The sequence below is a fragment of the Etheostoma cragini genome, chromosome 13 (genome assembly GCF_013103735.1).
Source record: "Etheostoma cragini isolate CJK2018 chromosome 13, CSU_Ecrag_1.0, whole genome shotgun sequence".
In the NCBI taxonomy this organism is placed as follows: domain Eukaryota; kingdom Metazoa; phylum Chordata; class Actinopteri; order Perciformes; family Percidae; genus Etheostoma; species Etheostoma cragini.
In genome coordinates, this window is record NC_048419.1 from 13,789,984 (window position 1) to 13,814,776 (window position 24,793).

At 40.6% G+C, this 24,793-nt stretch overlaps 4 protein-coding genes across 6 annotated transcripts; 3 read left to right on the top strand and 1 right to left on the bottom strand.

Annotated features, from left to right (window-relative positions):
- The first annotated feature begins 161 nt into the window (after positions 1 to 161).
- On the top strand, positions 162 to 4,883 carry vps36 (vacuolar protein sorting 36 homolog). The gene is made up of 14 exons (XM_034891068.1): positions 162 to 350; positions 563 to 631; positions 721 to 791; positions 1,188 to 1,302; positions 1,376 to 1,465; positions 2,007 to 2,093; positions 2,246 to 2,278; positions 2,449 to 2,526; positions 2,765 to 2,899; positions 3,021 to 3,086; positions 3,211 to 3,275; positions 3,631 to 3,715; positions 3,829 to 3,905; positions 4,056 to 4,883. Exons 1-14 carry the CDS (start codon positions 255 to 257, stop codon positions 4,135 to 4,137), a joined length of 1,149 nt encoding a protein of 382 aa, XP_034746959.1. The 5' UTR covers positions 162 to 254; the 3' UTR covers positions 4,138 to 4,883.
- Positions 4,884 to 6,374: 1,491 nt separating this feature from the next.
- Positions 6,375 to 13,107, top strand: LOC117956141 (thrombospondin type-1 domain-containing protein 1). Of its 2 annotated transcripts, XM_034891061.1 has the most exons (8): positions 6,375 to 6,591; positions 7,607 to 7,723; positions 8,461 to 8,855; positions 8,954 to 9,614; positions 10,883 to 11,044; positions 11,189 to 11,597; positions 11,693 to 12,221; positions 12,311 to 12,946. In XM_034891061.1, the coding sequence occupies exons 2-8, from the start codon at positions 7,672 to 7,674 to the stop codon at positions 12,944 to 12,946; spliced, it is 2,844 nt and encodes a 947-aa protein (XP_034746952.1). In that variant the 5' UTR covers positions 6,375 to 6,591; positions 7,607 to 7,671. The 2 variants fall into 2 exon arrangements, with proteins under 2 accessions (XP_034746952.1, XP_034746953.1); XM_034891062.1 differs by lacking the exon at positions 6,375 to 6,591 and having other exon boundaries at positions 7,672 to 7,723; positions 12,311 to 13,107.
- Positions 13,108 to 13,642: 535 nt separating this feature from the next.
- Positions 13,643 to 17,240, bottom strand: si:ch211-287a12.9 (fibrinogen-like protein 1). Its single transcript, XM_034891070.1, has 8 exons — positions 16,906 to 17,240; positions 16,424 to 16,652; positions 15,133 to 15,292; positions 14,890 to 14,987; positions 14,687 to 14,775; positions 14,473 to 14,598; positions 14,310 to 14,374; positions 13,643 to 14,041 (listed from the first exon to the last, which is right to left on the bottom strand). The coding sequence occupies exons 1-8, from the start codon at positions 16,966 to 16,968 to the stop codon at positions 13,861 to 13,863; spliced, it is 1,011 nt and encodes a 336-aa protein (XP_034746961.1). The 5' UTR covers positions 16,969 to 17,240; the 3' UTR covers positions 13,643 to 13,860.
- A 1,015-nt stretch (positions 17,241 to 18,255) lies between these two features.
- On the top strand, positions 18,256 to 24,320 carry tpte (transmembrane phosphatase with tensin homology). Of its 2 annotated transcripts, none has more exons than XM_034891066.1 (19): positions 18,256 to 18,504; positions 18,918 to 19,008; positions 19,155 to 19,235; positions 19,338 to 19,385; positions 19,485 to 19,646; positions 20,161 to 20,280; positions 21,389 to 21,488; positions 21,641 to 21,704; positions 21,835 to 21,899; positions 22,081 to 22,141; positions 22,231 to 22,312; positions 22,673 to 22,761; positions 22,888 to 22,949; positions 23,039 to 23,119; positions 23,439 to 23,544; positions 23,645 to 23,742; positions 23,821 to 23,916; positions 24,032 to 24,102; positions 24,195 to 24,320. In XM_034891066.1, exons 2-19 carry the CDS (start codon positions 18,962 to 18,964, stop codon positions 24,295 to 24,297), a joined length of 1,536 nt encoding a protein of 511 aa, XP_034746957.1. In that variant the 5' UTR covers positions 18,256 to 18,504; positions 18,918 to 18,961; the 3' UTR covers positions 24,298 to 24,320. The 2 variants fall into 2 exon arrangements, with proteins under 2 accessions (XP_034746957.1, XP_034746958.1); XM_034891067.1 differs by having other exon boundaries at positions 18,323 to 18,626.
- Positions 24,321 to 24,793: the final 473 nt, after the last annotated feature.

Sequence of the window (24,793 nt, forward strand, 5' to 3'; positions counted from 1 at the left end):
AAAAACCTGTGCAAATAATATAATTACAAGCAGTTTATGTAAAAAATGTATGTAAAAGAGTTTATTTATATCAAAATGATTAAAAATACAATTGGCTATATAAGTTATATAATTTGTATGTTCTTTTTTTTTAGTGTTTCTCTGTAGACAGTTTCAGGCTATTTGAGGACAGCGTAGAGGAAGTAAACATAAAATAGGTCTGGGTTGCGGAGTAGAATTAGAATGAGCAATAGTTGTCTGTTGTAACAATAAAAATGGACCGTTTTTCGTGGTCAAATGGGCTCTTAGAAATAAACGAAACTTTAGTGATCCAGCAACGAGGTGTCAGACTATATGACGGTGATGATAAGGTATAGTTTTCCCCCTTGATAGCTAGCTACGTTTGTAGCCCGTCACCACAACACAGCAGCTAAAACTTACATGCAACAATGAAACTAGCTAAAGATAGGTGCATATTATACTTAAATAATCTTGATTGTGCACTTGAGGTACTGATAAAGTTCAGGTACATGGTTTAATAAAATGTAAAAAAAATAAATAATAACGTCTGTCATTGTACCAGGCTAAGCTGGACGTTGGAGTTGTCTTGTTAAGCACCCATCGTTTGATCTGGAGGGACGTTAAAAATCATGTAAGACAGCATATGATTGAGGGAGTATTGGGGCAATTATTGTTCACGTATTGTGTACTGACGCTCATTATGACTTCTTTCACCTGTAGGAATGCTGCATAGCCATGCCCCTGTCACAGATCATCCTCTTTGAGGAGCAGGCTGCAGGAATAGGAAAGAGGTGAGTAATGGGTTCTAACACCATAAATGAGAAGTAGGATATCCATATTGCAAACAACAACAACATTTTTAGTTTTTAGACCTAAATATGTACTTTGTAAACAACAATTAATCAAGCTCCACTTAATCCAATTGTATGGCTGTTAGAACTGCATCTCATTGTCTTCATCAGTAGATGGAGTTTGTTCAGTTGTCATTGTGGGAATTAAGTATGGAACTTTGATCTCTTGATAACTGGTGGTTGTTTTTGGGGAGCGTATCATAGCCCCCTGCAGTTGAAAGCTCAGGGGAAAACAAAAAGGTGGAACCTAAGTTAGGTTTTTTTCCCCCCGTTGATAACAACAATACTTCTAATTTACAATAAGTAAATTAACTGTTGGCATCTTTTATCCTGTAGTGCAAAAATAGTTATCCACCTGCATGCAGCACCTGCCAACAAGGAGCCGGGTCCTTACCAACACAGCAAGTACTCCTTCATCAAGCTGTCCTTCAAAGAACACGGGCAGATTGAGGTAGTCCCTCTTATACTCTTATCCCTCTGTTTGATTATTTATCTGAAAATGACATGGTGTCATATGCTTATAGTTTTACAGGAGGCTAACCGAGGAAATGACTCAGAGGAGATGGGAGAATACACCAGTTTCACAACCCATCTCCCCAGGGACCGGCTCTCAGGTTAGAAGCTGAAAAGATACTTTGTGATTTGTTACCACACCACTTACTGTACATGGGGTTGACACACCTGTCAATTAAAATGTTGTTCCACAGGATGGCAGTGTTGTCTTTAAGGGGCATGACAGTTAAAATAGTCAGAACTTCTTCCTCTGAGTATCTACTGGATATGATACTGCCACTTATTGCTCAAATGGTAGAAATTGGCATCACTGATTTAAATATAGTATCCCCCAGCAGGACTGAAGTCTGTCATTTCACTTACATAGAAACAATAAGAACCGTAATCGAAAGGAAGAATCGCAATTGGAATCCAAACAAAGCCCATCTCCAAATAAGATTATTTTAAACTTTTTATTTTAGTTTTTTATAAACACTATAAATCAAAGTCACTAAAATAAATGTATGTAACAGAAGTGAACCACATCGTGTTCCCACCTCACTGTTTGTCTTTCCTTGTCCTTTGAGGACTTTTATTATTATATATTTTTTAAATTGCCTGTGTTTCACTACATGTGTTTTTCTTTCCTTTGTGGTCATGTAGGCAGGAAGAATACGCGCTGTGGGGATTGTTGGCATTGAGAGAAAGATAGAGGAGAAGAGGAAAGAAACAGACAAAAACATTTCTGAGGTACTGTAAAGCAAAAATACTTAAAGACTGCCAAATGTGTTTTGTATCAAGCCATATTTTGATGAAATTGACTGCAAACCTATTGATAATACAGTTTGTCATTTTAATTTTGACCATTTAATGACACTATCACCCATTTGGTCTTTTTTCAGGCCTTCGAGGATCTCAGTAAACTGATGGTGAAGGTAAAGAATGTTTTCCTTGTTTTTGTTCACATTTTCCTGTAGCAGTTGATTTGTCACATAATTATTGACCTTTTTGAAGTCCTCTTATATTTTGTCCATTTTACTGTACTGGATATCAAACCTGTGTGATGATGATAGATATCATATGGATTATCTACTCTAACTAACAGGCCAAAGAGATGGTGGAGCTGTCCAGGTCTATAGCCAACAAGATCAAAGACAAGCAGGGAGACATTACAGAAGATGAGGTAAGAGAGAGAAGAAACTGACCGGCAAAATCCAACACAGAAACAAGAGAACCATTACTGTACATGCACCAGTAGTTACCTTTTTAACCATAAAAGCCTCAAAGTACTACTCTTTAACCCCACTCATGTATCACCCCATGATACACACAACTGAAAGGGTTAATACATGATGCGGCTACCCCATGCAGTTTGCTTTTCTAGTTTGCTTTTTCATCGACCGTTATGTTCTTCTTTATAGACTATACGATTTAAGTCCTACCTACTGAGCATGGGTATTGCTAACCCTGTTACCAGGGATACATATGGATCGGGCACACATTACCATATGCAGCTGGCTAAGCAGCTGGGAGATATGCTACAAGCTCCTCTAGAGGTAGGGCTTCATTTGTGTGTGTCATGTGTTTTAATGCTACACAGGCTAACATTAAACTAATTTCTATCTCTTTCTGACTGTATTTCTCCTCCTCTGGTTCTACCACTCCCTACTCTCTCAGGAGCGTGGTGGTATGATGGCTCTCACTGAAGTGTACTGTCTCGTCAACCGTGCTAGAGGGATGGAGGTAATACTCACACTCAACTGAAGATTTTTTTATACCTCATGCAGTACTTGAGTACTGCGTCTATACATGCATGTAACACACAAATTTAAGTGTCAGATACTGAGGTTCCTGTATCTTTTCACAGCTTTTATCTCCAGAAGATTTGGTAAACGCGTGCAAGATGTTTGAGTCGCTGAAGCTTCCGCTGAGGTGAGTTTAACTTTTGTTTGCCTTTTTGTATTGTTTAGCTTCCGTTCACACTTTCATGCATTCACTTATGTATAGACCAGGGTATTTATTAAAGGAAAAATGGACGGGGTTTGTGGCTGCTGCACAAAGAGGCCAGGCTCTTCCTGCCTAGCTTCCTGTTGTTGGTATTGTCCACCCCTCTGCGACTGTCATTTCCTGTCACTTCCCAGAGTTTCAAAAGAACCATGCTACACCTAGTACCCCCAAACTGGTTGCTGTTCTTTACCTAACTCCCTATTTCAGCTTCATAAAACATTCAGCATAAATCTGTCTCTCACACACGCTCTTTTCTTCATCCACCTTGTCCTCTTTGCAGGCTGCGTGTGTTTGACAGCGGTGTGATGGTGGTCCAGCTGCAGTCTCACAGCGAAGAGGAAATGATAACCTCAGCACTGGACAATGTAAGATGTACCGTTCCCAATATTGAAATAAGTCACCGTTGCAAATTAGGTTGGAGGATTCTTATTATTATATCTTATTCCCTGTCTTGTCTTATCATCTTCCTCTTCTACAGGTGTTAGACAAAGGCTCTTTGACAGCAGAGGAGTTTGCGAAGCTCTTGGGTCTCTCTGTTCTTCTGTGTAAAGAACGGTAAGTTAACTTATAAATACAGTCTGTTTGTTTTACTAACCAGTAGTGTTTAAAGAGGAGAATAATTACAGTTGTCTTTGGTTCTTGTTGTATTGTTCTTTATTGATTCGGTCAGTCATGTCCTCTTTTCTATTCCCTCCTCATCTCCAGGTTGTTGCTGGCTGAGAAGATGGGCCACCTGTGTAGAGACGACTCTGTTGAGGGTCTGAGATTCTACGCAAACCGCTTTTGAACTCTTAACAGTCATTATTGTTGAGATAGAAAAAAAGTTAAACTGGGCTGCACTGTCTATGCTGATAGACTGATGCATTGCCACTACATGTACCTACTGGGGTACTTGTAGTACCTGCTGTACTTTAAGCGCAATAATGTACCTACCCAGTCTGGTAAGGATTTTTGTCAAAGGTTGGTGTTCTAGTAATGGTAGATCTCTGCAATCCACTTAACTTACTACCAGCTATTTTCTGTCTAGGTCTAAAATTAGACTCAGTCTATAAAGTTTATCAATGAGATGCTTTTCTTTAAACTGATCAAATAAATGCGTAAATACTGTACATTTAGTGTGACCAGATGTGCTCTACTTGATGGAGTGATCATCATGAGCGTTTATTATTAAATGGGTTTGGGAAAATTTAATCAGTGGAATACACAGTGTGTACATTTTTTCACATCTTCTTGTTGCAGAGCTCATAACTTTTTTATTTTTTTATTTTTTATTTTTTATATACAAGTAGTGTTTGTAGATTGTCATGAAGCGTGTCATGCTATCTCATCATCTGCAGAGGCAAAGAATATGCCCACGTGTCAAGGTTTCAATGAATCTAAAAACCCTACATCATCTTTCATGATGTGTGTCAGCACTTTGGCACAAACCTGGTTGATTTTCAATGCGCTCTACAATTAAATGACTTTGACCTTGATATTTGTCTATTCTCCAGTTAAATAGTCATTGAATAACATTTAAAATACATTCAACAAAAAAAACATGCCTGATCTGCTGTCACTTTTGTTCACAGCTATTTAAATGTAGGGCATGTTGCCAAAAGTAATTATTCAGCCAATGAATCCCTTAATTGCAGAGGTTAGGTTTAAAAAAAAAAAAAAGTGAGCACCCTATAAATTTGCACAGTGAAGCTTTCAAAACAACTGTGTGTGAAATGGCATTAGCATATCTTCTTACAGTATAACATGTATATTTAGAGTGACTATGGAGATAGTAATATATGCTTGTGATAATAAGCAGTTTTTAATAAATCCCAACTGGTAGCTTCATGTCTAAACTTTACACTTTCTGCTGGGAGTTTTGCCACTGTACTTGTATTTGTAATAAATAAAAATAGGGGCTTCTTACACACAGAGTAGAACACTTCTTTGTTCCCATCATGAACTGAGCTGAGCAGTAATGGGTGTTTCTTCTCCAGAGAAGCTTCCTGTTTTGGCCGGCTCTCTGGATTTAAAAAAAAAAGGTCTGCAGAACTCTACAACTGATCAGATTACCAAGCCATATGGTTCACTTATGATGGTTGATAAACCTAATTGTTTTCAATGAGTCTTGAGTACAGGTCTGTTCATAATAATTAGGGATTCATGCATGGCATTGAACTTTTGGGAAAGGTTTTCCTAGACAAAATAGGTCATGCTTTTGCATGCTGAGATAGATTTACTCAATGGTGCATTTTAAGTTAGACCTGTTCAGAGCTCAGTAATGTGTTCTTCCATCAATGGATAATAGAAGAGGGACTTGTCAGTCATTTCATATATAGGAAAGCAGAGGAATCTGATTGCGTGAGATGAATAGTTCCGCTGTTTACAATTGTGTTAGCCTGCCTCCTGGTCCGAGATACACAATGCTATCCTGTTAGAATTTCCATATGACTATATCATGAGTTTCTTTTTAGATCTAATCTTTTAACAACACATTTACATAAAAGATGAATGTGTGACTGCCTCTTGAATTAATTAATTATACATCCATATGTGAAGTCTCAAAAATACATAGTCACTTTCTTTAGCTGTTAATTGATCCAGGGGCCTGTTGTTCAATCTGATAACAGTGTATTGATTTATTCCTTTAATACACTATAGTGCACTTTTTAAGTAGATAGTGTTCCATTTGTGCTTTGTTCTGTATAATGCACTTTATCATCTTGTATTTAAAAGAACCTGCATGTGAAGGGGCTGAATGGGAACTTCTAGGCTACTTGAGAAACAATATTTAGCATAAGATCCACTTCCAAACCAGTGAAAAGTGTTGCTTCCATGCAGAAATATAAAAGCAAAATCTACAAAACGGATCCAATGACATTTGAGAACAGCTCCTTAATTACATAGCCTATTCAGCCTCTTACCTGAGTTTTAAAAGAACGTAGTCTATTGGTTTATTCACTACTACAAAGTTGTCTTTACTGTGGCTGTTCAGGGACGAAACAAACAGTGAGGGCTAATATTCAATACGCCCTGCTTCTGACCGTGAAGTGTCAGCGGATCTCTCTCGCGCGCTCTAAACACGGTCGCGCGCCTTCGGACAACTCGGCTGGGTCAGTGATGCTCGTTCCGCCGACTCTCGCTAAAAAATCTTCAGTTCATCAACCAGAAGCAATGTATTACCAGCACATGGAGGGAACGCTAATGCCGTTTGCAGTGTTGGAAAATTGGAGTGGGATAATGCTGTTCTGAGTCAAGAAATGTGAGTACAACAGCTTTACTTTCCACCAAAAAACAATGACGGGTAGACCAATACATGTGCGAAAGGCATGCTAACCTTTGTGTTGTCTTCCCGTCAACCATAACATTTTTTTTTTCTAAATTATCATCGCTTTTCCCACAATTTTGTCACTTTTTTTTACTGTTGCGGGTGCTTTTTCCAATTAAAATATTTTGAATGTGGACATTTTCAGCCCTTATTTCGACGCCCCATTTTTTGTGACAAAAGAAATTAAGTGAAAATGGGTCAATTTGATGACATGAGGGTTAAACTTCAGGTCTAAGAACTAACGTTACGTTAGTTACCAAAAGCTAGGTTTATACGTTCATACTTGAGAGGTGTTTCATGATAGAAAATATTTCAAACGCGACATATTCTGACATATAGCCTATTCAGCCTTCCTGTTGACTATTTGAGGAGAGGCTAGGTAACGTACTTGGTTGGGAGTTGAATTTATTAAACTCTTCACCTTAGAATACATGTTAGGCAATCATTTTGTTCTAGTTACAGTGCATTAAGTAGCCTAATGTATTGATTTTATTAATTGGAACCTTATGTAATTAATCCAGAAGGATACCCCATAGTCCAAATTGGAATAGGAGTGTAAAATGTAGGCCTAAGTCTTAGTAAAGTCTGTGCAAGAGTCTATTGTGTGTCTAAGGAAACAGTAGAACAATAATCAGTGAAAACCTTTGCAAGCAACCAAACAACACGTTGGCCCTGCCTTATAAATATTTGTTTCGGGCAACTTGTGTGCTCTAAATACCCATTGTGAGGATGAAAGGAAGAGGAAGACGTCTCTGTAAATCCAGGCATCTGGTCACAGCTCCATACTCTGGCCTTCCTGTTTTTCATACGTCAGATTAGTCCACTACATCTTCCATGCCTTCTGCTGTCTGATGACACCCACAAGCACAATTTGTTATTGTCTGCTGTCTTTTTGTGGATTCTTTGTTTTTTCTTTGGTTTATTTTGTGAATTTACCTCTGGTTTGTAGAGGTCAGGGATGGTGGAAGAGGTCGGTCATGTGGTGAAGGAGAAAACAGAGGCACGGACATCGGTATGCCACAAGCTGTCTCCCTGCTGCCCTTCCTGCTGGCGCTCATGGGATATTGTAAGTGTCACTACACCATCTTAATAACATAACTATGTCTTTAAAAGAGTATTTATTTTTCATTCATCTGGTCAAGCAAGCACATGTACCACCTTGGAGGAAAGGCCAGAGGAATGAAGGAGGTAATGGAGGGTCAGCCTCTTCCTCTTCCCACACCCTCGCTGCTTTGTGAGGATGTGAGGTTTACACAACAGGATTTACCCATTACACAGCACAATAGCTCTGGAAATAATATGCTACTGTGCTACAACATTTGTACTGTTCTCCTGGGTACTGATATTGTAATAAGCTACTCAGAGGTACTGCTCAGCAGTTAACTACTAAATGCTTCATTTATTGTGTGAAATATGTAGCTGACTATTACTGGTGCTTATCAGTTGTTTATTTGGATCCACAGAGTATGTGCTGAAACTCCAGTTTTAATGAGCAAATTCCATCACTTGTGGCTACAATATTAGAAAATATCATGTTATTGAACCACTGCAGTAAACTGAGCCAGACACACACCCTATGGGTATCATAACAGACAGCTTGCAAAGTCACATCAAGAAAACTGAAAAAAAAAACAGATATACAAACCACATACTGTATATAAAAATCAATAACAATTTCAATTATGTGTGACCATATTTCACCCATATTAAACGTCAGAAATGTGGGTGCAAGAAGCATTTAACCAATAGTAAAATAAGTCTTTCTCTTTACCCTTTGTGACTTCTGTACATCCTTTCCTGTAGCTTTTGCAGGGCTCAATATCTGGCCCTCCTTCCACGTTGCTCTTAGCAACGCCAGTGTATTTGTGGAATTCAGCACTAGATCCAACAGCAGCACAATCAGCAACACAAGCCTCTCTCTGGTCAATACGGAAACCAATACCACCCTTCTCACAAGGACTCTCCCCTACAACCAATCGGCCGGTAGGGTGGAGTTCAACTGTACTTGCTTCCTGTATGCAGGAACATTCCGGTTTCTGCTGCGGCAGACCAGCATCTCTGCTTTTTCTCGTGCTAATGGCACCCACGACAGTAGCACAGAAAGCACTACCTGGTGGTGGAGTTCAGAACTGCAGGTGCAGTGGCCCACCTTTCACATTGCTGTGGACAGGGCTGGAAACCACTCAGGATCTTTTCAGGCAAGACAAATAAGATCTTAAACTGTATACAATAAGTTGGTCTATTGTGCTGCAGAATGGTGATCAGAGTGATTTATATTCTCTTCTTCTGTCTCCAGGTTGGGATATCCACTAATGAACACTTTCAGGCTTGTTCCAGCGGCATTGACTCGGCTCTCTTCCTAGAAGTCAGCTACATGGAGTACAACCAGATAGGGCGAAACAGCATCGACAAGGTCCAAGCCCGCACCCGACACCCAATCAAACCCCTCCGTTCCCAGAGTGTTGAGCTGTCCTGTGCTTTCCCCTTCACAGAAAGAGACTTTATACGAGTGGCTCTACGGTCTCCTCATTCGGCACAGGATGTGAAGAGCTCTGGACCTCTCTACCTGTCCCGTATCTTCTCCTATAAGCTGATGGTGGAAAACACCCATGTTTACAGGAGTGCTTGTGAAGGGACTATGACTGTTAAACTGATAACCCCACCTTGTGCTAACATCAATGGCAAAGTCATGCTTTATAAGGATGTGGCTGTTGGAAGAGGGGTTGCTGTTTCCTCTGGGATGGAAGCAGGTGGAACAGCAGTGATGGAGTTTGGAGCAGATGAGCCCTCTTCACCTCTGTTGGCCTTTAACTGGCTGACTCAGGGAGAGAATGAGACAGAATTCAACTGTTCTGTGTTTTACCCTGGAAGGAATAAGTACTGCTTTCGCTTCGTTTTCAACTTCAGTCGCTCCCCTAGTCCAGCACAGACCTGTTTGGTGGTTCACAGGAGTGTAGGTAAGATGTCACGCATATTTCAACTTTTTTTGTCATATACAGCAAACATCTCTTCTCTATCTGCAAGCTGTCTGTCCCGAGAATAGACTGTAAAAAAAACTGTGTCTTTGGAGACAGCCCAGGGTCTACAAATGGCAACAATATAATCTGTGCCAAGCTGCACCACCAAACATGCACAAACAGCATTCCAGCCAATAACTGACAAGACGGAGTTGGGGGTGGGGGGGGGGGTTAGTGTGCTTAAGCACGGGTGGGAGGCGGAGGGACGAGATGAGGAAGGGGCAAGCTAGTCTGGTTTGTTTGAAAATACGAAGGGCCGTCACCCAACATCGCTTAGAGCACCTTTAAGGAATGGGTCCATTATGGAGTAGTCAAGAAGCCTTTTTCAAGAAGACATTTTCACTTGTCACAGTAGAAAAAACACGTGTGTTTAAATTAAAACGAATGAATTCCACTTTGCTGCTTTGGTTTTCGGTTCCTGGTATTGTGTCTGCTTGCTCATTGTCATTCCATATTTATTAATAGCAATATCCTGTTGAGATTGAACATTGCATCATACAAACAGATGACAACTTCATAAGTGTATTATTATGCAAATATTCTTTTATTTATTTTTAACATTATTATGCAAGACCGAAATAGTCAACTTATTTGTTTTTACATTAAGGTTGAGGGTAACCTATGTCGACAAGATCACACATTACCCGTGCAGTGAGATATTGAGCTACTATATAGGAATAGTTATAGTAAGATATAAAAATCTGTGTGCGAACTTAGCATGATCATATCAAACCATAAAATCAATGCCAATGCGAAATATCAAGTAAATAAATAAAATAGGCGTCATACTGACATGTCAACCTCAGCACAGTAAACAGATACACAAAAGAGTCATTCCAAAGAAATTATAATGTTCAACACAGGCTGTCCCACTAAATTTAAGGCCACTTTAAATAAATATCCAATGAATTGTCACATCGTCATTATAGAAAGTTGCTTGTATTGCTGTGTCCTCGCTTTGTCTATTTTGGGGATAAATCATGCTGGGTGATGTCATGTGATATGATGGTTGAGCCTATAGATATGGTTGGGCGGTCTTCAGCTCCATGTAGTGAGGTCCAGTTTGTTAAAACCTCTACTGGCTTTTTATGTCCCTTGAAATGATCCCAGCGCTGCATGAAATTGATATTAACAACACAGAACTAATGCTTGTACACTTACTAATGTATCTGCAATTCAACATTTTTTGCCAATCTGTTTTTCTGCAGAGTCATGGGGCCCGTGGCTGCCGTGGAGTGTGTGCAGTGTCAGCTGTGGAGAGGGGGTGAGGGAACGAGTGCGTGAGTGTTTGCTGCCCTCAGGTGTGGGAGGGATGCAGTGCACCGGCATGGTGAAGGAACAGTCTCTCTGCTCACTGGAGGACTGTGTCGGTCAGTCTCTTCATTTTATCTCCTTTTTTTTACTGTCTCTGTCCCTTAATTACATTTCTAGACTAGAAAATTTAGAAAAAATACACTAGATGCCCTGTGGAGCATACCTCACATAGTAAGTTAAGTGTCTCCCTTTCTTCCCAGTGTTGCCCTCTCCATCCCTCCCCACTGTGGCTGTGAGAGTTGTGCCCATAGCTGGTAACATGGTTGTGGTGGCTGGTATCTCCCTTTGCCTAGCTGTGATTCTGGCTACTGTTGTGGTGACTTTGTGGAGAAAGCTTTGCAAGACCCCTCAGTGCAGCTCTGTCCACAGAGGCTCCATGCATTCCCCTGGAGGACGCAAGCTTTCCGATGAGGCGTCCATTTGCGGCCACAGCCTCCAAAGACCCAGCCTGTCTGACGGCCACGGCCCCCCAGGTGGCATGGGTGTAGACCAGAAAGACAGACCTTTCCTGGGCCCTCAGCCTCTCTCACAGAGCCTGGTGATACCTCTCTCACAGGACCCAGAAAGACTGTCCCCCACAGGTCAAAAGATGTTGCCACCAATATTTGGGTATGTTTAGAATATTGTTTTCTTTCTTCACACGTAGAACATTTTTGTCGAACTTACTTCCCAATCTCAGAAATACCAATTTAATTGTCCTCCAGGTACCGATTGGCTCAGCAGCAGTTGAAAGAAATGAAGAAGAAGGGGTTAAAGGAGGCAACACTGCTGTACCATGTCTCTTCAAGCCCAGTTCATGACACTGTGGTGGAGACATCAGCTTCCCCCACAAACTCCCCCATCCCTGCACCAACTGGATTCACTCATCTCACACTCCCTTTGGGCCTCCAGGACGACGCTAACCACAATCATTTTAGTATCGCAGAGCCTCCAGCGCAGACTTCTAGGGTCACGCCGGACAGGCTGAGTCCCAGAGTGGAGCTGGTCTTAGGTCCTTCTATCTCTGCTCATGCTAGTGGGGGCAGTTCAAAATGGCTTGACCGCACTGCTGACTGGGTGGAGATGGTTGAGAGAAGTAAGTTAACAGGTTTCAGAGGAGGAGGAGATGCAGGGATGGAAAACTCCTATCATAAGAATCCAAATTTCCGCAGGACCTCCAGTTTTAATGACACCAAACCCCAGCCTCTATCCGCTGTACACTCCAGACAGTTCAGAGAAAGGAGCATGACCCAGGTCACCTATCCATCTCTATTTATTCGTTCTGTGTAGTCATTATGTTCAAGCCTTTTCTATTAACAAAGATCATACATTGTCCATTCCAGGTGGGATCTCGGACCCTTCCTGAAGGAAGTTGTTGGAATAAAGCAGGACGGGAGAGGCAGCCATACAGCTCTTACCCCATTCCAGAATATGGGTTCCCAGAGTGGGCTATATCCAGACCACAGAGAAATGACCGGAGGAAGCCTTGGATAGAGAAAGCTGCTCCTTCTCCCAACAATGAACTCAAACACACAGGAACCAACACAAACAGCATGTCAGCATCTGAGAAACATGCTAAAGCAAACCTCAGTGACACTGGGGACAGGCAAAGGAGTGATGAGACAGGAGGTGTTGAGGGAATCTCAGGGATTGGGGGGCCAGCCACGGGGCCTGCCAGCCTGAGTGTGGATCGCACACAGCGAGCTGAGCAGAACTGGAACCGTCGCGGCCCATCGCCTATTCAGAGGAACATCCTGGCCCGGAAATTAAAGGAGGCTCAGTCGTGCTCCGGGGTCAAAGGGCGTCAGCGAAGCTCCACCTTTAGTGTGTCGCACCTGGAACAGAGGAAAAGTCTCTGCCACTCTCTGCCAGTGTCTGGAGGCTGCAGCAGCAGTGGGGGCTCACCCTACAGGCTGAGTGAGGCAGAGCAGAGGATGTTGGACTTAGACCTGTCAGCATATGTAGGGGAAGAGGAGTAGAGGTCTGTAGTACTATACAGCAGGAACTGCTAACACTATTAGCATTTATTACTGACCTAAATCCTATCCGCTAGATCTGTGACTTAATCTTAACACAGATACACACATCAGTGAATATTGCATTGTACGATAGAAAATGAGGTTTGCTTATTTATAACGAGAGCAAAACATTATTATTTTCAGAATATATAGATATATATACAAATACTGTAGATATACATACATATATATATATATATATATATGTATATGTAGATAGATAGATAAAGTTCTTTTGAATTTTTTTTCTATTGTTTTTTTTTTAATTGAAATTGTTTTAATAGTTCACATTTTGATATGCATTAATAATACTATGTATGAATATACAGTATGTTTGTCTTCATAATGTCTCCATAGGTTTCTTTCTCTGTTTAATATCAATAACAGCATTCAAAACACTACAGAGGACAGGTTTGTCTTGTTCTACACTGCTGAATGTGCTGTTATCATGCTGTGAAGACCCACTGTAGAAAAACTGCTGTTGTGAGAAACACACTATTTTAGTTTACTGTTGAGGGACAATTTCCTATGTGTGACATAAACAATGTAAAGCATGTTTCATGTTTTTTTTATTTGCAATATGCTCAAGGTAGAGCAACAATATGCAGTTGTGAGAATTGTTTGAGGACAGTAAAAAAGGAACGTCATTGAGGCATTGTGGCTAAGAGGCCGTTTGTTTTATTGTTTGAGTAATATACACTTAGAAAGCATGGCTTACTGGAAAAAAGAAGATACTGCACTATCAACATTAGATATTAGTTTCAAATGATGAAGCAAAGGCAGACATTTGAATACAAAGAATTTAAACATGACATCAGTCTTTGCCCGCATTCTTTTCACTCTGAATCACACACGGGAATGTGGGCCTGGAGTTTTTAAACTTCCCCCGCTCCACTGCCCATGCTGTCCAAGAAAACGAGAGGCCGCACCTTCATAGTTGTGTGTCTAAGGGAATACCAAAGGCCTTTCCAGGTCCCCCACACCACGCCATTGTCCTGCTGGCCCTTGTACTTCCCTGTGCGGTAAAACTTCCCATTTAGGTTGGCTGCATGACATCTGTAGATGGAAGGTTAGTCTAGGATGTTACATTTCCCAAAAGACAAATTGAAGTGATTAAGCCTTTGTGTATCTTTAAATCATTTGTGTTCTAAACTAATCTTTGCTTTGCAATATATTGGAAAGAACTGTGTCCTTAGCTTGACCAGTATGAGTCTTCCCATGGTCCCAAAAAAAAAGTAGTACAGAAACTCAAAACAGTGTTTCCAGAGAAGTTGTTTGTGCAAAATCAAGCAGAAGAAAGATGAACTTATTTGAAAGGTCTTACCTGTTGAACCACCAACCTGCCTTATTTTCCTGAGCACAGCTTCCCTGAAGGTAGCGGTCATTGTCCTGTCAATGACCAGCATCATCACAGTCATTTGCACATACTGAATTCAATTATTTACCATCATAAATCTTATAATGGTAAAAAGATATGGATGACTAACCTGATCCCTGGTGCTGAACTGCATTCCACTGAGGCAAGCAGACCACTGCTCTACCATCCCACCACCACCAGTCAGAGCATCTCCAGCTCGCCCACTATACAACCCATACTGGAGACGGTACTTGTTCTGAAATAGACATTTGAGCAAGTGATGTTTCTTGAGAAATCACAATGACTTCTGAGACCCCAGAAACAGAACTGTAAAATTGTCTTACAGCCTCATTGGTGATCCTGAAGTTCTCATAAAATGCGTAACTTCTCTGGCCATCCCAGTCCATTAGATCTATCTTCACCAGGTTCTTACCTTCAGGGGAAAGAGATGAAGACAACAGAGAGAAAAGCAGCCAGCCAACCAGACAATTATCATACTCTAAGAAAAGAATATTTTAAAAACCAAACTGATTTAACCATTTCTGACCTTCTGAAAGAAGTGAATACATGTGCTCATTCCCCAACCAGAACTCATCATTCCACAGTTTGAAGTCACCAAATCCATCTCGGTAGTCCACCCAGTCTCTAAAAAAGAGAATTAGGCAGATCATTTACTTCACTAAACAGCTGTAAGCTCGATCAACACCTGCACTGTCACGCGATGCTGGGTTTTGCAATGATTTTAGGACTTATGATTTGCTCACGTGGGCTGCTTTCTCTGCTCAAATACCTGTTGAAGTCAACTTTTCCATGCCGACGTTTCTGGAACACTGTCCATCCTCCTCCATCCTTCATGTCACAGTAGGCCAAAAAGGGCTCCTGGTGTATTTTGGGTCTGATGCGGTAGAAACCGCTTGGTGATCTCAGTCTGTCAAACAGCTCCGAACAGTCTGTGAAAATAGAATTAAAAAGGCCGTAAAGAATGCTTATTATCATCTTTACCATTGCCAGCCTGTTCTCGTGAATATGTCCAAAACGTTAAGCACTGTAATTTATATCACACAAGGTATTTCTGCTGAGCGTATGCATATGTAGCACGTAGCACACAATAGTGCATGCACTATTGCCTGCTGCTGTAAGAACGCGGCTGGGAACTTACAAACCAGGGAGCAGAGTTCGCTTCCCGGGAAAAACAAAAGATTTTCACCTGGGAAATGCGGGTTCCTTGGGTGGGTTATAATACAGACCAATCTTTTCCTAAACTTAACTAGTCATTTTGGTGCAAACCTAAACTTTGCTTCTACGCAAAACACTCACTTTTTCTTGCCTTTAAACTTAAACATAATCTTCGCCGAAATGTCACCTATTCTGGGGTAACTAGACAACTAACTACCGCTGACCTGACAAAGCACCACGAGTGGCAGCCCGCGGTGGTCTGTACCCAGCCATGGGGCCCTATGATTCACCTAGCACCTATGATTCTGGCGTAACTAGCACCAACTACCGCTGACCTAACGAAGCACCACGACCATCTGCTCGCGGTGCTCTACCCAGCTCGCAGTCAGCTATTCCGGGGAAACTAGACCACCAACTACTATAACCTGACTGAGCACCACGACACCAGCAGCACGTGGTGCTCTGTAAGCAGCGCACAGTCATCTATTCTGGGGGAACTGAACTACCAACTAACGCTGACCCGAAGGAGCACCATGTGGAGCACCGTAGTCGGTGGCACAGAGCTATGTGGCGGCCTAAACAGCCGTCAACTGTCGCTCTGTAGCCGATGTCACGTGACAAGTCGGATGTCTTATAGTTTTCAAAAATATCGGTTTTAGTGTGCATAGCATTTCACTTGATATCACAAACCATAGCAATACCATATCAATGGTATCGATGTGTTCTTCATCATGTCTGCAACATGAAGAACACATCGATTACAATGACAACTTGTAATCGATACGTTCTTCATGTTGCATATTCCTAATATTCTTCCATGCATTGTAGGCTCTGTAATTTGCACATCCCAAACTGTAGGCCTAATTTCAATTTAAAATAGACAACATGATGTAAGCTTTTATTACCTCTGTCGTGGACAATCAAACTGCCTGCTGGTGGAAGTTTCATCAATGTCCCACTGCTGTTTTGGTTAACACTGGGGGGTACTTCCGTTTCTAAAGAAGGTTGAAATGGCCGGAAGAATTTGTGCATTTGCAAGTGCTCAACCTGCCATGTCCCGATCAAAAGTTTATTCTCCAGTTTCCTTATGCTGAGTTTGAGAGCTTCAACCTCTGGACCGCATGATTCCCCTGCCTTCAATGAGGAAAACCAAAGTTATACATTTCACTTCTACCTATTTGTACTATGCAAGTACACAGAGAGGTGCCAGCAAAAACATAGCCGCCCGCATTAGGCATTTAAACATATTTTCACTCTGGACATTCTAGGAATGGCAGTTATTTAAAAGCCTGACTGTGATTTGGGCTTTTTAAACCATATGTTTTACATTTTCAATGATACAATAATAAGATCTTGAAGCCTTCAAAGAGTGGGATAAGCTACATACTGACACCGGTGTAGAAGAGGCCATAGTTGGGCACACCAGAGCCAGCAACAGCAACACAGGCATGGTTCCTAGGAAGAAGTTTCTTGCTGCGATATCAGTCTGAAATTATAAACACAAAATAATTAAGATGAAAGAATTAAACAGATAGTACAATTCTTCAAACTTTCTTAAAAATCTCTTCACCACCAGCCTACCTTCATTCCACAATGTGTCTGCTTGTTTTTGCCAGGTGCGGTGTTCTTTTCCTCTGAAGTCAATATTATTTATAGGCTGGGCTGGTTCTGCATGGTCCACATGAGAGGATCCAGACACGACAAGCTTGCCAAACAATGAACTTGAGCCGGTTTGATGTACTGGCTAAGTACCGGCCGTTTTTTCATTCTGAATGTGTTGTTATTTCCTTAAATTAATGGTTTATGTTCATTATACCCCCAAAATATATTGTATCTGCAATAAACAGAAATCGATTTGACCCTTAAGTTGTGGGTTAGGGTTACCCTTCAAAATTCAAATACTAAAGTGATAGTAGAAAAAGTAGAGATTCGTAGTTCACACTATTATATACATTTAGTAGTTGCTGATATGACAGAATAGAGATAATCACTGTGTGCAAAGAGAGTGCAAATGCACAACAATCCAGATGTTACCCTTGCAGTAGGCTAGCTCAAGAGCCTACACGGAAAAGGGATTTGGGAAATGATGTTGATTAAACATGTCTTCAAATTGATCATTTTATCCAACCAACAGCCAAAAGACCCAAGGTATCTATTAAATCCACAATAGTTTGAAACAAAGCAACAAATCCACTCTGTGCTGTGGATATGGCTCCCTCTTGTGCAAGTAGTTTTTAGTCGGTGGTAAAAAAAAACAGTGTTTAAAACAACACGGTTATATTTTTGTTATGGAAACGACATGATAGACTGTTCCAGTCTATGAATGACACACATATCGAATCGACATTTTTACTACGTTATCTACAAAAAAGAAATCAATGACTAACGCATGTCAACTATGACTTTAGGCAATTTAAAAAATGTTTTTTTAACAGTATTGTTATTATATTGTTCTACCTTGGTCTGCAGCATCTTTTTTCCTTTAATTCACTGTCCCTTGGTTTTGCCAAATAATTTTGGCATGCATTTAACTAAATAAAATATAATTTACACACGTTAGTTAAAAACAATTACAACAAAAAAGCACTTTGCTGTCAGTTTTTTTCCATTATCATTATACCTTGCAAGAGGACATGGCTTTTTCAGAATGCGCAATAATTAAAAACAGATGTCAGAGAGGAGGAGAGGGCAGTAGAAGTTATGTGGCTGACATTTTAATGCGAATACTAGCTTCGTACAGGAAAGTTGTTCACAGACAGAGTCAGTTTTCGTGAGAAGTACAAGAAAGATGAGTAAAGGGTAGCGAGGGGGGGAAAGGGCAGCTCCAGGAAGTCCGAAACTCCTACGTTTGCAAAAAACGAAGAGGAATAGTGAATGAAAAATAAAAAAATCTACCCGGTTAACCTTTGAACCGTCTTCCTTTGTCCTCACGAGAAGAAGTCACAAGGCAAACTCCCGTATAATTTCACGAATGACAGTCCTAACGGTAAGCAGGCGCTGAGAGTTTTTGAGGCTAGCTAGTTTGGTTTTAAACGGGGAAACCAACAGTCCAAGGAGAGGAAGAGACTGTGGGAAGGTGCTTGGCCCAGAGGAGCTGAAAAGCGGATGGTTTGTGTTGTCAAATCCAGCTAGTTGTTTGAATTTTTCCTATAATGCATTCTAGATACTTTCTTAAGCACCTTGCTAACTACTTCTTTGTTGTTATGCACCAAAGACAGGAAACGGGAATGCTGTGAACACTGGTTGCTAGGATAACTTTTAGGAAGCACTATTGCACCCAGGAAGATTTGTTTTTCATTCGAAAAAGGGATTCATGTGAAAGTTTTCTTTTTTTTTTTTAGATTGTAACATTCTCAACAAGGGATTTCTAATCTTTTCATTCTCTTGTTTTAAATGCAGACACTACACGTTAAGAACAAAGCAAGAAGGAAGACACATATATCATGTCCTCTGTGTATTTCAGTCCAGGGTCCGATGCAGGTGTGAATGGGTGAGCAATGGTTAATTTTTTAACTGCTGTTTTTGTTTAACATGCGAACGTGGTAGTGTTGTTTTGGAGGGAAATGTCTTTTTTTGTCTGCTTTTTGTGAAGCTCTTATATCATTTATGATATCTATCTTGCTATCCTTCTATTAGAAACATTGCAAAGATGGAGGATGCTAAAGTGGAGATTGACGATGGAAAGAATGAGAGTGTGGTACCAGACACAATGTATCAGTAAGTTTGTACATCTTGGACTCCAAACTGTTTTGTGTGCAACACTTCTATTCAGATTAAGCATATTTACTGGCAGCCATTACTTTCTTTTCTCATTTGCAGCAATATCCGGGAGAAGATAGCACCTTATGTAATGTCCTTTGGATTTCGGTGAGTGGGTTTTGCAAACTATTTTGGAAGACAATGATGGTTCATTAATTGACTGGTAGTGTTTGATGATTCTCAAGTTTATTTGTCTTTTTCTTGCAGGATATTTGGAGTGATATTGATCCTAGTGGACTTTGTGCTGGTCATTGTGGACTTGTCCCTGCCAGCCAAGAGCAGAGAGCTTGGAGATGCCTTGGAGGCCGTGTCCCTCACTATCTCCTTCTTCTTTCTTGCTGACGTTCTCTTGCGGGTCTATGTGGAAGGGTGAGTGAGAGAGGAAGGCCTTGCATGCAGTTGTGTAGTAGTACAGCCACTTTTAAATCTTACCTTTGTGAAGATTACCGGTGATTATTTGCTGACAATGGGGGTTCATGCAGGCAATAGTTTGTGGTTTTGCTGTAAAAGATTGCAAAATATTGTAAACTGTACCCAATATTTACATGCAGTCCTAGTTTACCCACACCTTTAGCTTGCTGGTGAATGTAAGAACCAGACATATTTGATAGTGGCACAAACATTCCCGGAGTCCGCTGTCAGCAGAAACCAAAAGTGATTAGCTGTTAAACCGGAAGTTATGAGAGGAAGCTGGACAGGAAATGTATGGCATGTATGGGACTTCTTGGAAAACATACTGACTCAGAGTACTAGCAGTGTCAATGAATAAATACTTTCTGCTACAGTAATGTTAGATTAAGGCAAATACTATTAGTTGCATTATCTGTTTTTTTTCAACATCATGGACATTCTCTCATGTTGGGTTTAATTAACCACATTTTAGGTTCAAAGTTTACTTCAGCTCCAAGCTGAACATCATAGATGCCTGTGTTGTGGTTATCACGCTGGTGGTGACCATGATCTACACCTTCACTGACCTGTCAGGAGCCAATCTCATCCCCAGGTACCTGCTTTCCCCAGCTAACGGACATTTAATATCACTAGAAATTGCTCAAACTGTTGTGTTGGACATTTGGTCTCTGTGTAAAGTAATAAAGAATCATAAAAGTACATGGACGCTTCCAGGACGATTTGGGTATAAAGGTTTAAGTTATAATAATCCACGAGTTGTTGTTCAGCTTAGCCTTCACACACTCATAGTCCACCCACACAGGAGTTTTCACTTATGTTGCCTGATTAGACCTCTTCTCAGGACTGCGTATTAATCAACAATTGAAGCTCCCTCACTCTCTTGTTAGTTTTGTTGCATGTGTGATGTGGGACCGTTTACACCTCTCTAGAGCTGCAAAGATTAGTTGTCAACAATTACATTTATCAGCAACAGTTTTGATAATTGATTAATCATTTAAATAATTTTGTAAATAAATGTCAAATTCTTCAACTTCAGCTTTCTAAATGGGGATATTTTCTAGTTTCTCCACTTCTCTATGACAGTAAACTGAACATATTTGCGTTATGGAGAAACCAAGACATTTTGAGGACGTGATTATGGACTTAAGGACCAATGAACGACTGTCCTTTGACATTTTATAGACCAAACAACCTCGCTCCGTAGAGTTTAATGACATCACGTAATTCCCAGCTTTCACCTGGCAGTCTAACCAGCCAGAGTAATTGAAACACCTGTGTGGGCGTGCAGGGCCTTTAACACTATTATCACAGTAGTACTTTAACATTTTGGGAACCCTTTAAATACTGAAAAAACAAAGATTATTTGTTCTTTGGGAGCTCTGTTTTTATTAATATGATGCGAGGATTTAGGCAATAAAAATGCTACTCCTTCAGTGAATTATTTTATTTATTTCATAATGATATTGTGAAATACATAATTTTTCTTTCTAAACGTTTCATTTAAATAATCAGTTCTGTTTAACCCAGACTGAACAATCCACAGTCAATACAGGGAACATCAAAAACACTTTGCATTTTAAATATTCTTAAAAATATCTTACTGCTTAATACAATACTGTTTTATATATTTTTTTTATAAAGACCTTTTGTAATACTACATTATACCCAATGCCATTAAGATGTTTTTTTCTTTTCATCAGAGTGGTGACATTTCTCCGTTTCCTGAGAATAATAATCCTGGTGAGAGTTTTCCGACTTGCAGCTCAGAGGAAAGAGCTGGAGAAGGTCACCAGGAGGATGGTAAGCTCATCACCATGGCTGCTTTGAAAACTTTGACTAACCAAAGTCCTCGGGGGTCTCCTGGAGGAATACAGATTTGTAGAATTAGGGTTGGCATCAAGAGAGAAGATGTCTACTACTTCCTGTAATCACTGACCAGCTCATTTTCTCAGGTTTCTGAGAACAAGCGGCGTTATCAGAAGGATGGGTTTGATCTTGACCTTACCTATGTCACAGGTAGTTGTTACATGCTGTGTAATGCAAAACACCCACCATAAAGGCATGTCAGAATATACATGATTTAAATGTAAATGACTAAAAATGAGACCCTTTTAAGAAGTGGACCATTTGTTTACATCTTCTGTAGACCGTGTCATCGCCATGTCTTTCCCATCCTCCGGGAAGCAGTCATTCTACAGGAATCCAATCAGGGTAAGTCTGACACAACCAGGGTACATGCATTACTAACTTTTGATGGTTTTAGCCTAAATATGCCTACTAATTTTTAAAACAAATCTATTAATATGCACCATCATTATAAGGAACTCATAACATAAAGTACACACACAAATCCACAGATGCTTTAACCTATTCTTGCTGTCTTGCTGTGCAGGAAGTGGCGAGATTTCTGGACACTAAACATGAAGACCACTATAAAGTTTACAACCTCTGCAGTAAGTTGGCACCTGCCCTTGTCACGTGCACTGCATTCCTTTTTATGTAGAACCACAGAAACCATGTTAACGTTGTCTTTTGTTTCCAGGTGAGAAAGGCTACGACCCCCAGTTTTTCCACTACAAGGTTGAACGGGTGTTTATTGATGACCATAACGTCCCCTCATTGGAGTGAGTAACATTTTCTGTTTTGTTTCACCTTCCCCTTTTGCTTGTGATTATACTGAATCACTTTGGATTACAGCTACACACCTTTTGTTATTCTAGTAATTTTGATGCATTAGGTTGACATTATTGATACAACCATAATGCCTGCAAATTACACCTACATTTCCCAGTGTGCTGTCAACAAAGTTTCTTATCTAGCGTGTTTGCACAGTTTTTTTCTAGGTGTGTGTAATATTTCTAAAAAGTATTATGAACATACAGAAACATGATGTATAACTAACTACCATTACTGTATGTGTTGCACAGTAGTTTGCCAGATTATCTCAATGTCTTCATCATTGTGTGTTCTACTATGTGTCTCAGGGACATGCTGAAGTACACAGCAAACGTGAGGGAGTGGATGTCCGCTGATCCCAAAAACATCATCGCTATTCACTGTAAAGGAGGGAAAGGTGATGCCAAAGATCCTGACCTGTTTCATTATCATTTGAGTTGAACAAAGACATTAGTTTAGTGTACATTGGCTGAATGTGTGTAACTTTCACTCTTAGTTTACCCGCTGCTGCTCTCTTCCACAGGACGCACAGGTACCATGGTGTGCACCTGGTTTATTGACAGCGACCAGTTTGAAAGCGCCCAGGTACGTATGACATTTGTTCATGGAAGGGTTAATAAATTAGCAAAACATTTTCAAACACTACCGTACATTGCTTTCTGTCTGTCCACCAGGACAGTCTGGAGTATTTTGGTGAGAGGAGGACAGACAAGAGTCGGAGCTCCAAATTTCAGGGAGTGGAGACTCCCTCTCAGGTAAGAACAAGTCCCACAGGGGCCAAACTAACAGACTACTTTTTAATAGAGGCAGTTATTTAGAACTTTTTTCCCCCATTTTAGGAATTTGTGTAACATTTTAAAAAGGGATGAGTGGTGCCTTCTAGTGGTGGTATGAAAAAATAAACAATGGCAGACAAAGGATGAAAGCAACACATAGACAGGACCTGAGAGTGTAACATAGTTTGAATAGATTGCCATTATATTAACATTTTACCCAATAAAATCTGGGACTTTGAGTCACTGGGTAAAGTCGTTTTAGCTCTGCTGTGTTTGTGTATGTGTGTGTAATCCACAGAGCCGGTATGTGGGCTACTATGAGATTATGAAGACCAAGTTCAATAGACAGCTGCCTCCACCTCAAAGCCTGCGGATCAAGAGCATCCGCATCCACTCCATAGCAGGTAGATCCCAGCTAACCAGCAGGGCACTCCCAACACATCCTTTACATATCTCTTGTTCCCATGGTATTATGTATATCTGCTTGTTCCCCCTCTCTCCCAGGTGTGGGTAAAGGTGATGGTAGTGATCTCAAGGTGAAGATAATTGTGAAGAAAGAGCTGGTATTTCAATGTGTGTGTGCCAAACAGGAGAACTGTTCAGTAAGTCACATACACTCGGCACAGCATGCAGTCATTAGGTCATACAGATTCATTGGTTGAATGTGTTATTTTTTTTAGCTGTTTCCAGATGTGGGTGCTAACGCAGCAGTCATCAGCCTACAGAATGGGCCTGTGGTCGAAGGGGATGTGAAGATCATGTTTGAATCAAGTGCAGTGAGTGTTTGTAGTTACACCTTCAAACGGCATATGTACAGTAAGTAGTACGTTGGTGTTTAGCTGGAGTGTTCTGGGATTCACTTTATCTTTTTGGTTTGATCATTCCCCTCAGGGCCTTCCAAAAGGATACGAAGATGTTCCGTTCTACTTCTGGTTCAATACCTCCTTCATAGAAGACAACAAGTATGTTTCTGGTGCAATCATTCCTTTAGCTCCTAATTAAAACTTTTCATATTCTGTTTTGCCGACTGTGAACTCTTTCAAACTCTCCACAGGCTGTTTCTACCCAGGGAGGAGCTGGACAACCCACACAAACCAAAGACCTGGGACCTGTACAAAGAGGACTTTGGTGTCACTATGTTATTCTCAGAACCTTAATAAAAGCCCTTTAGAAAGATGAAGAGGATCAAATGGCTTGTTAGTTGTGCTTTTTATGGTGAGCAGAAATGAGTAGACTGAACACAAGAAATGAGAGTGCCGTTTTAAAATGACAGTGGGGTTCTACACTTAGTCAAATCATGTGGTATGCAGTCTTGCTCTAAAGAGTTGTGTAGGACCTCAACTGACATTTACATATCAGGGTTATATAGAGAACCATTAAATGTCTTTCAGTGAATCAGTTATCTGTATTCATGTTGGGACTCATGTGTCCTAAAATAGAATTTAAAAATCTGAAATGGGGTCAGAAAAAAGTATTTGCACCAAAGGTTGGGTTCTATTTGTCTTTGATAGTCCATTTTTGGGGTCTTGAATTACTTCCCATTGCCTTTAATTCATGTACCATGCCTAGCTACTACCAAATGCAGTGGTGGAGGGAAGTTAACGTAAATGTCCTCAGCGATGCACCAATGGAAACCATAGAACATTTTCTATG

Coding starts and splice junctions, on each gene's coding strand:
- si:ch211-287a12.9 (XM_034891070.1), bottom strand. CDS start 16,968: ATGCCTGTGTTGCTGTTGCTGGCTCTGGTGTGCCCAACTATGGCCTCT. Junction 14,776..14,889: donor GTATTCACTTCTTTCAGAAG/GTCAGAAATGGT, acceptor TTTCCCCTGAAG/GTAAGAACCTGGTGAAGATA. Junction 14,599..14,686: donor TCAGGATCACCAATGAGGCT/GTAAGACAATTT, acceptor TGTCTATTTCAG/AACAAGTACCGTCTCCAGTA.
- vps36 (XM_034891068.1), top strand. CDS start 255: ATGGACCGTTTTTCGTGGTCAAATGGGCTCTTAGAAATAAACGAAACT. Junction 2,527..2,764: donor GAGACATTACAGAAGATGAG/GTAAGAGAGAGA, acceptor TCTTCTTTATAG/ACTATACGATTTAAGTCCTA. Junction 3,716..3,828: donor TAACCTCAGCACTGGACAAT/GTAAGATGTACC, acceptor CCTCTTCTACAG/GTGTTAGACAAAGGCTCTTT.
- tpte (XM_034891066.1), top strand. CDS start 18,962: ATGTCCTCTGTGTATTTCAGTCCAGGGTCCGATGCAGGTGTGAATGG. Junction 19,236..19,337: donor GTACCAGACACAATGTATCA/GTAAGTTTGTAC, acceptor TCTCATTTGCAG/CAATATCCGGGAGAAGATAG. Junction 22,762..22,887: donor TCACTGTAAAGGAGGGAAAG/GTGATGCCAAAG, acceptor TCTCTTCCACAG/GACGCACAGGTACCATGGTG.
- LOC117956141 (XM_034891061.1), top strand. CDS start 7,672: ATGCCACAAGCTGTCTCCCTGCTGCCCTTCCTGCTGGCGCTCATGGGA. Junction 7,724..8,460: donor GCTGGCGCTCATGGGATATT/GTAAGTGTCACT, acceptor CCTTTCCTGTAG/CTTTTGCAGGGCTCAATATC. Junction 12,222..12,310: donor GAGAAAGGAGCATGACCCAG/GTCACCTATCCA, acceptor TGTCCATTCCAG/GTGGGATCTCGGACCCTTCC.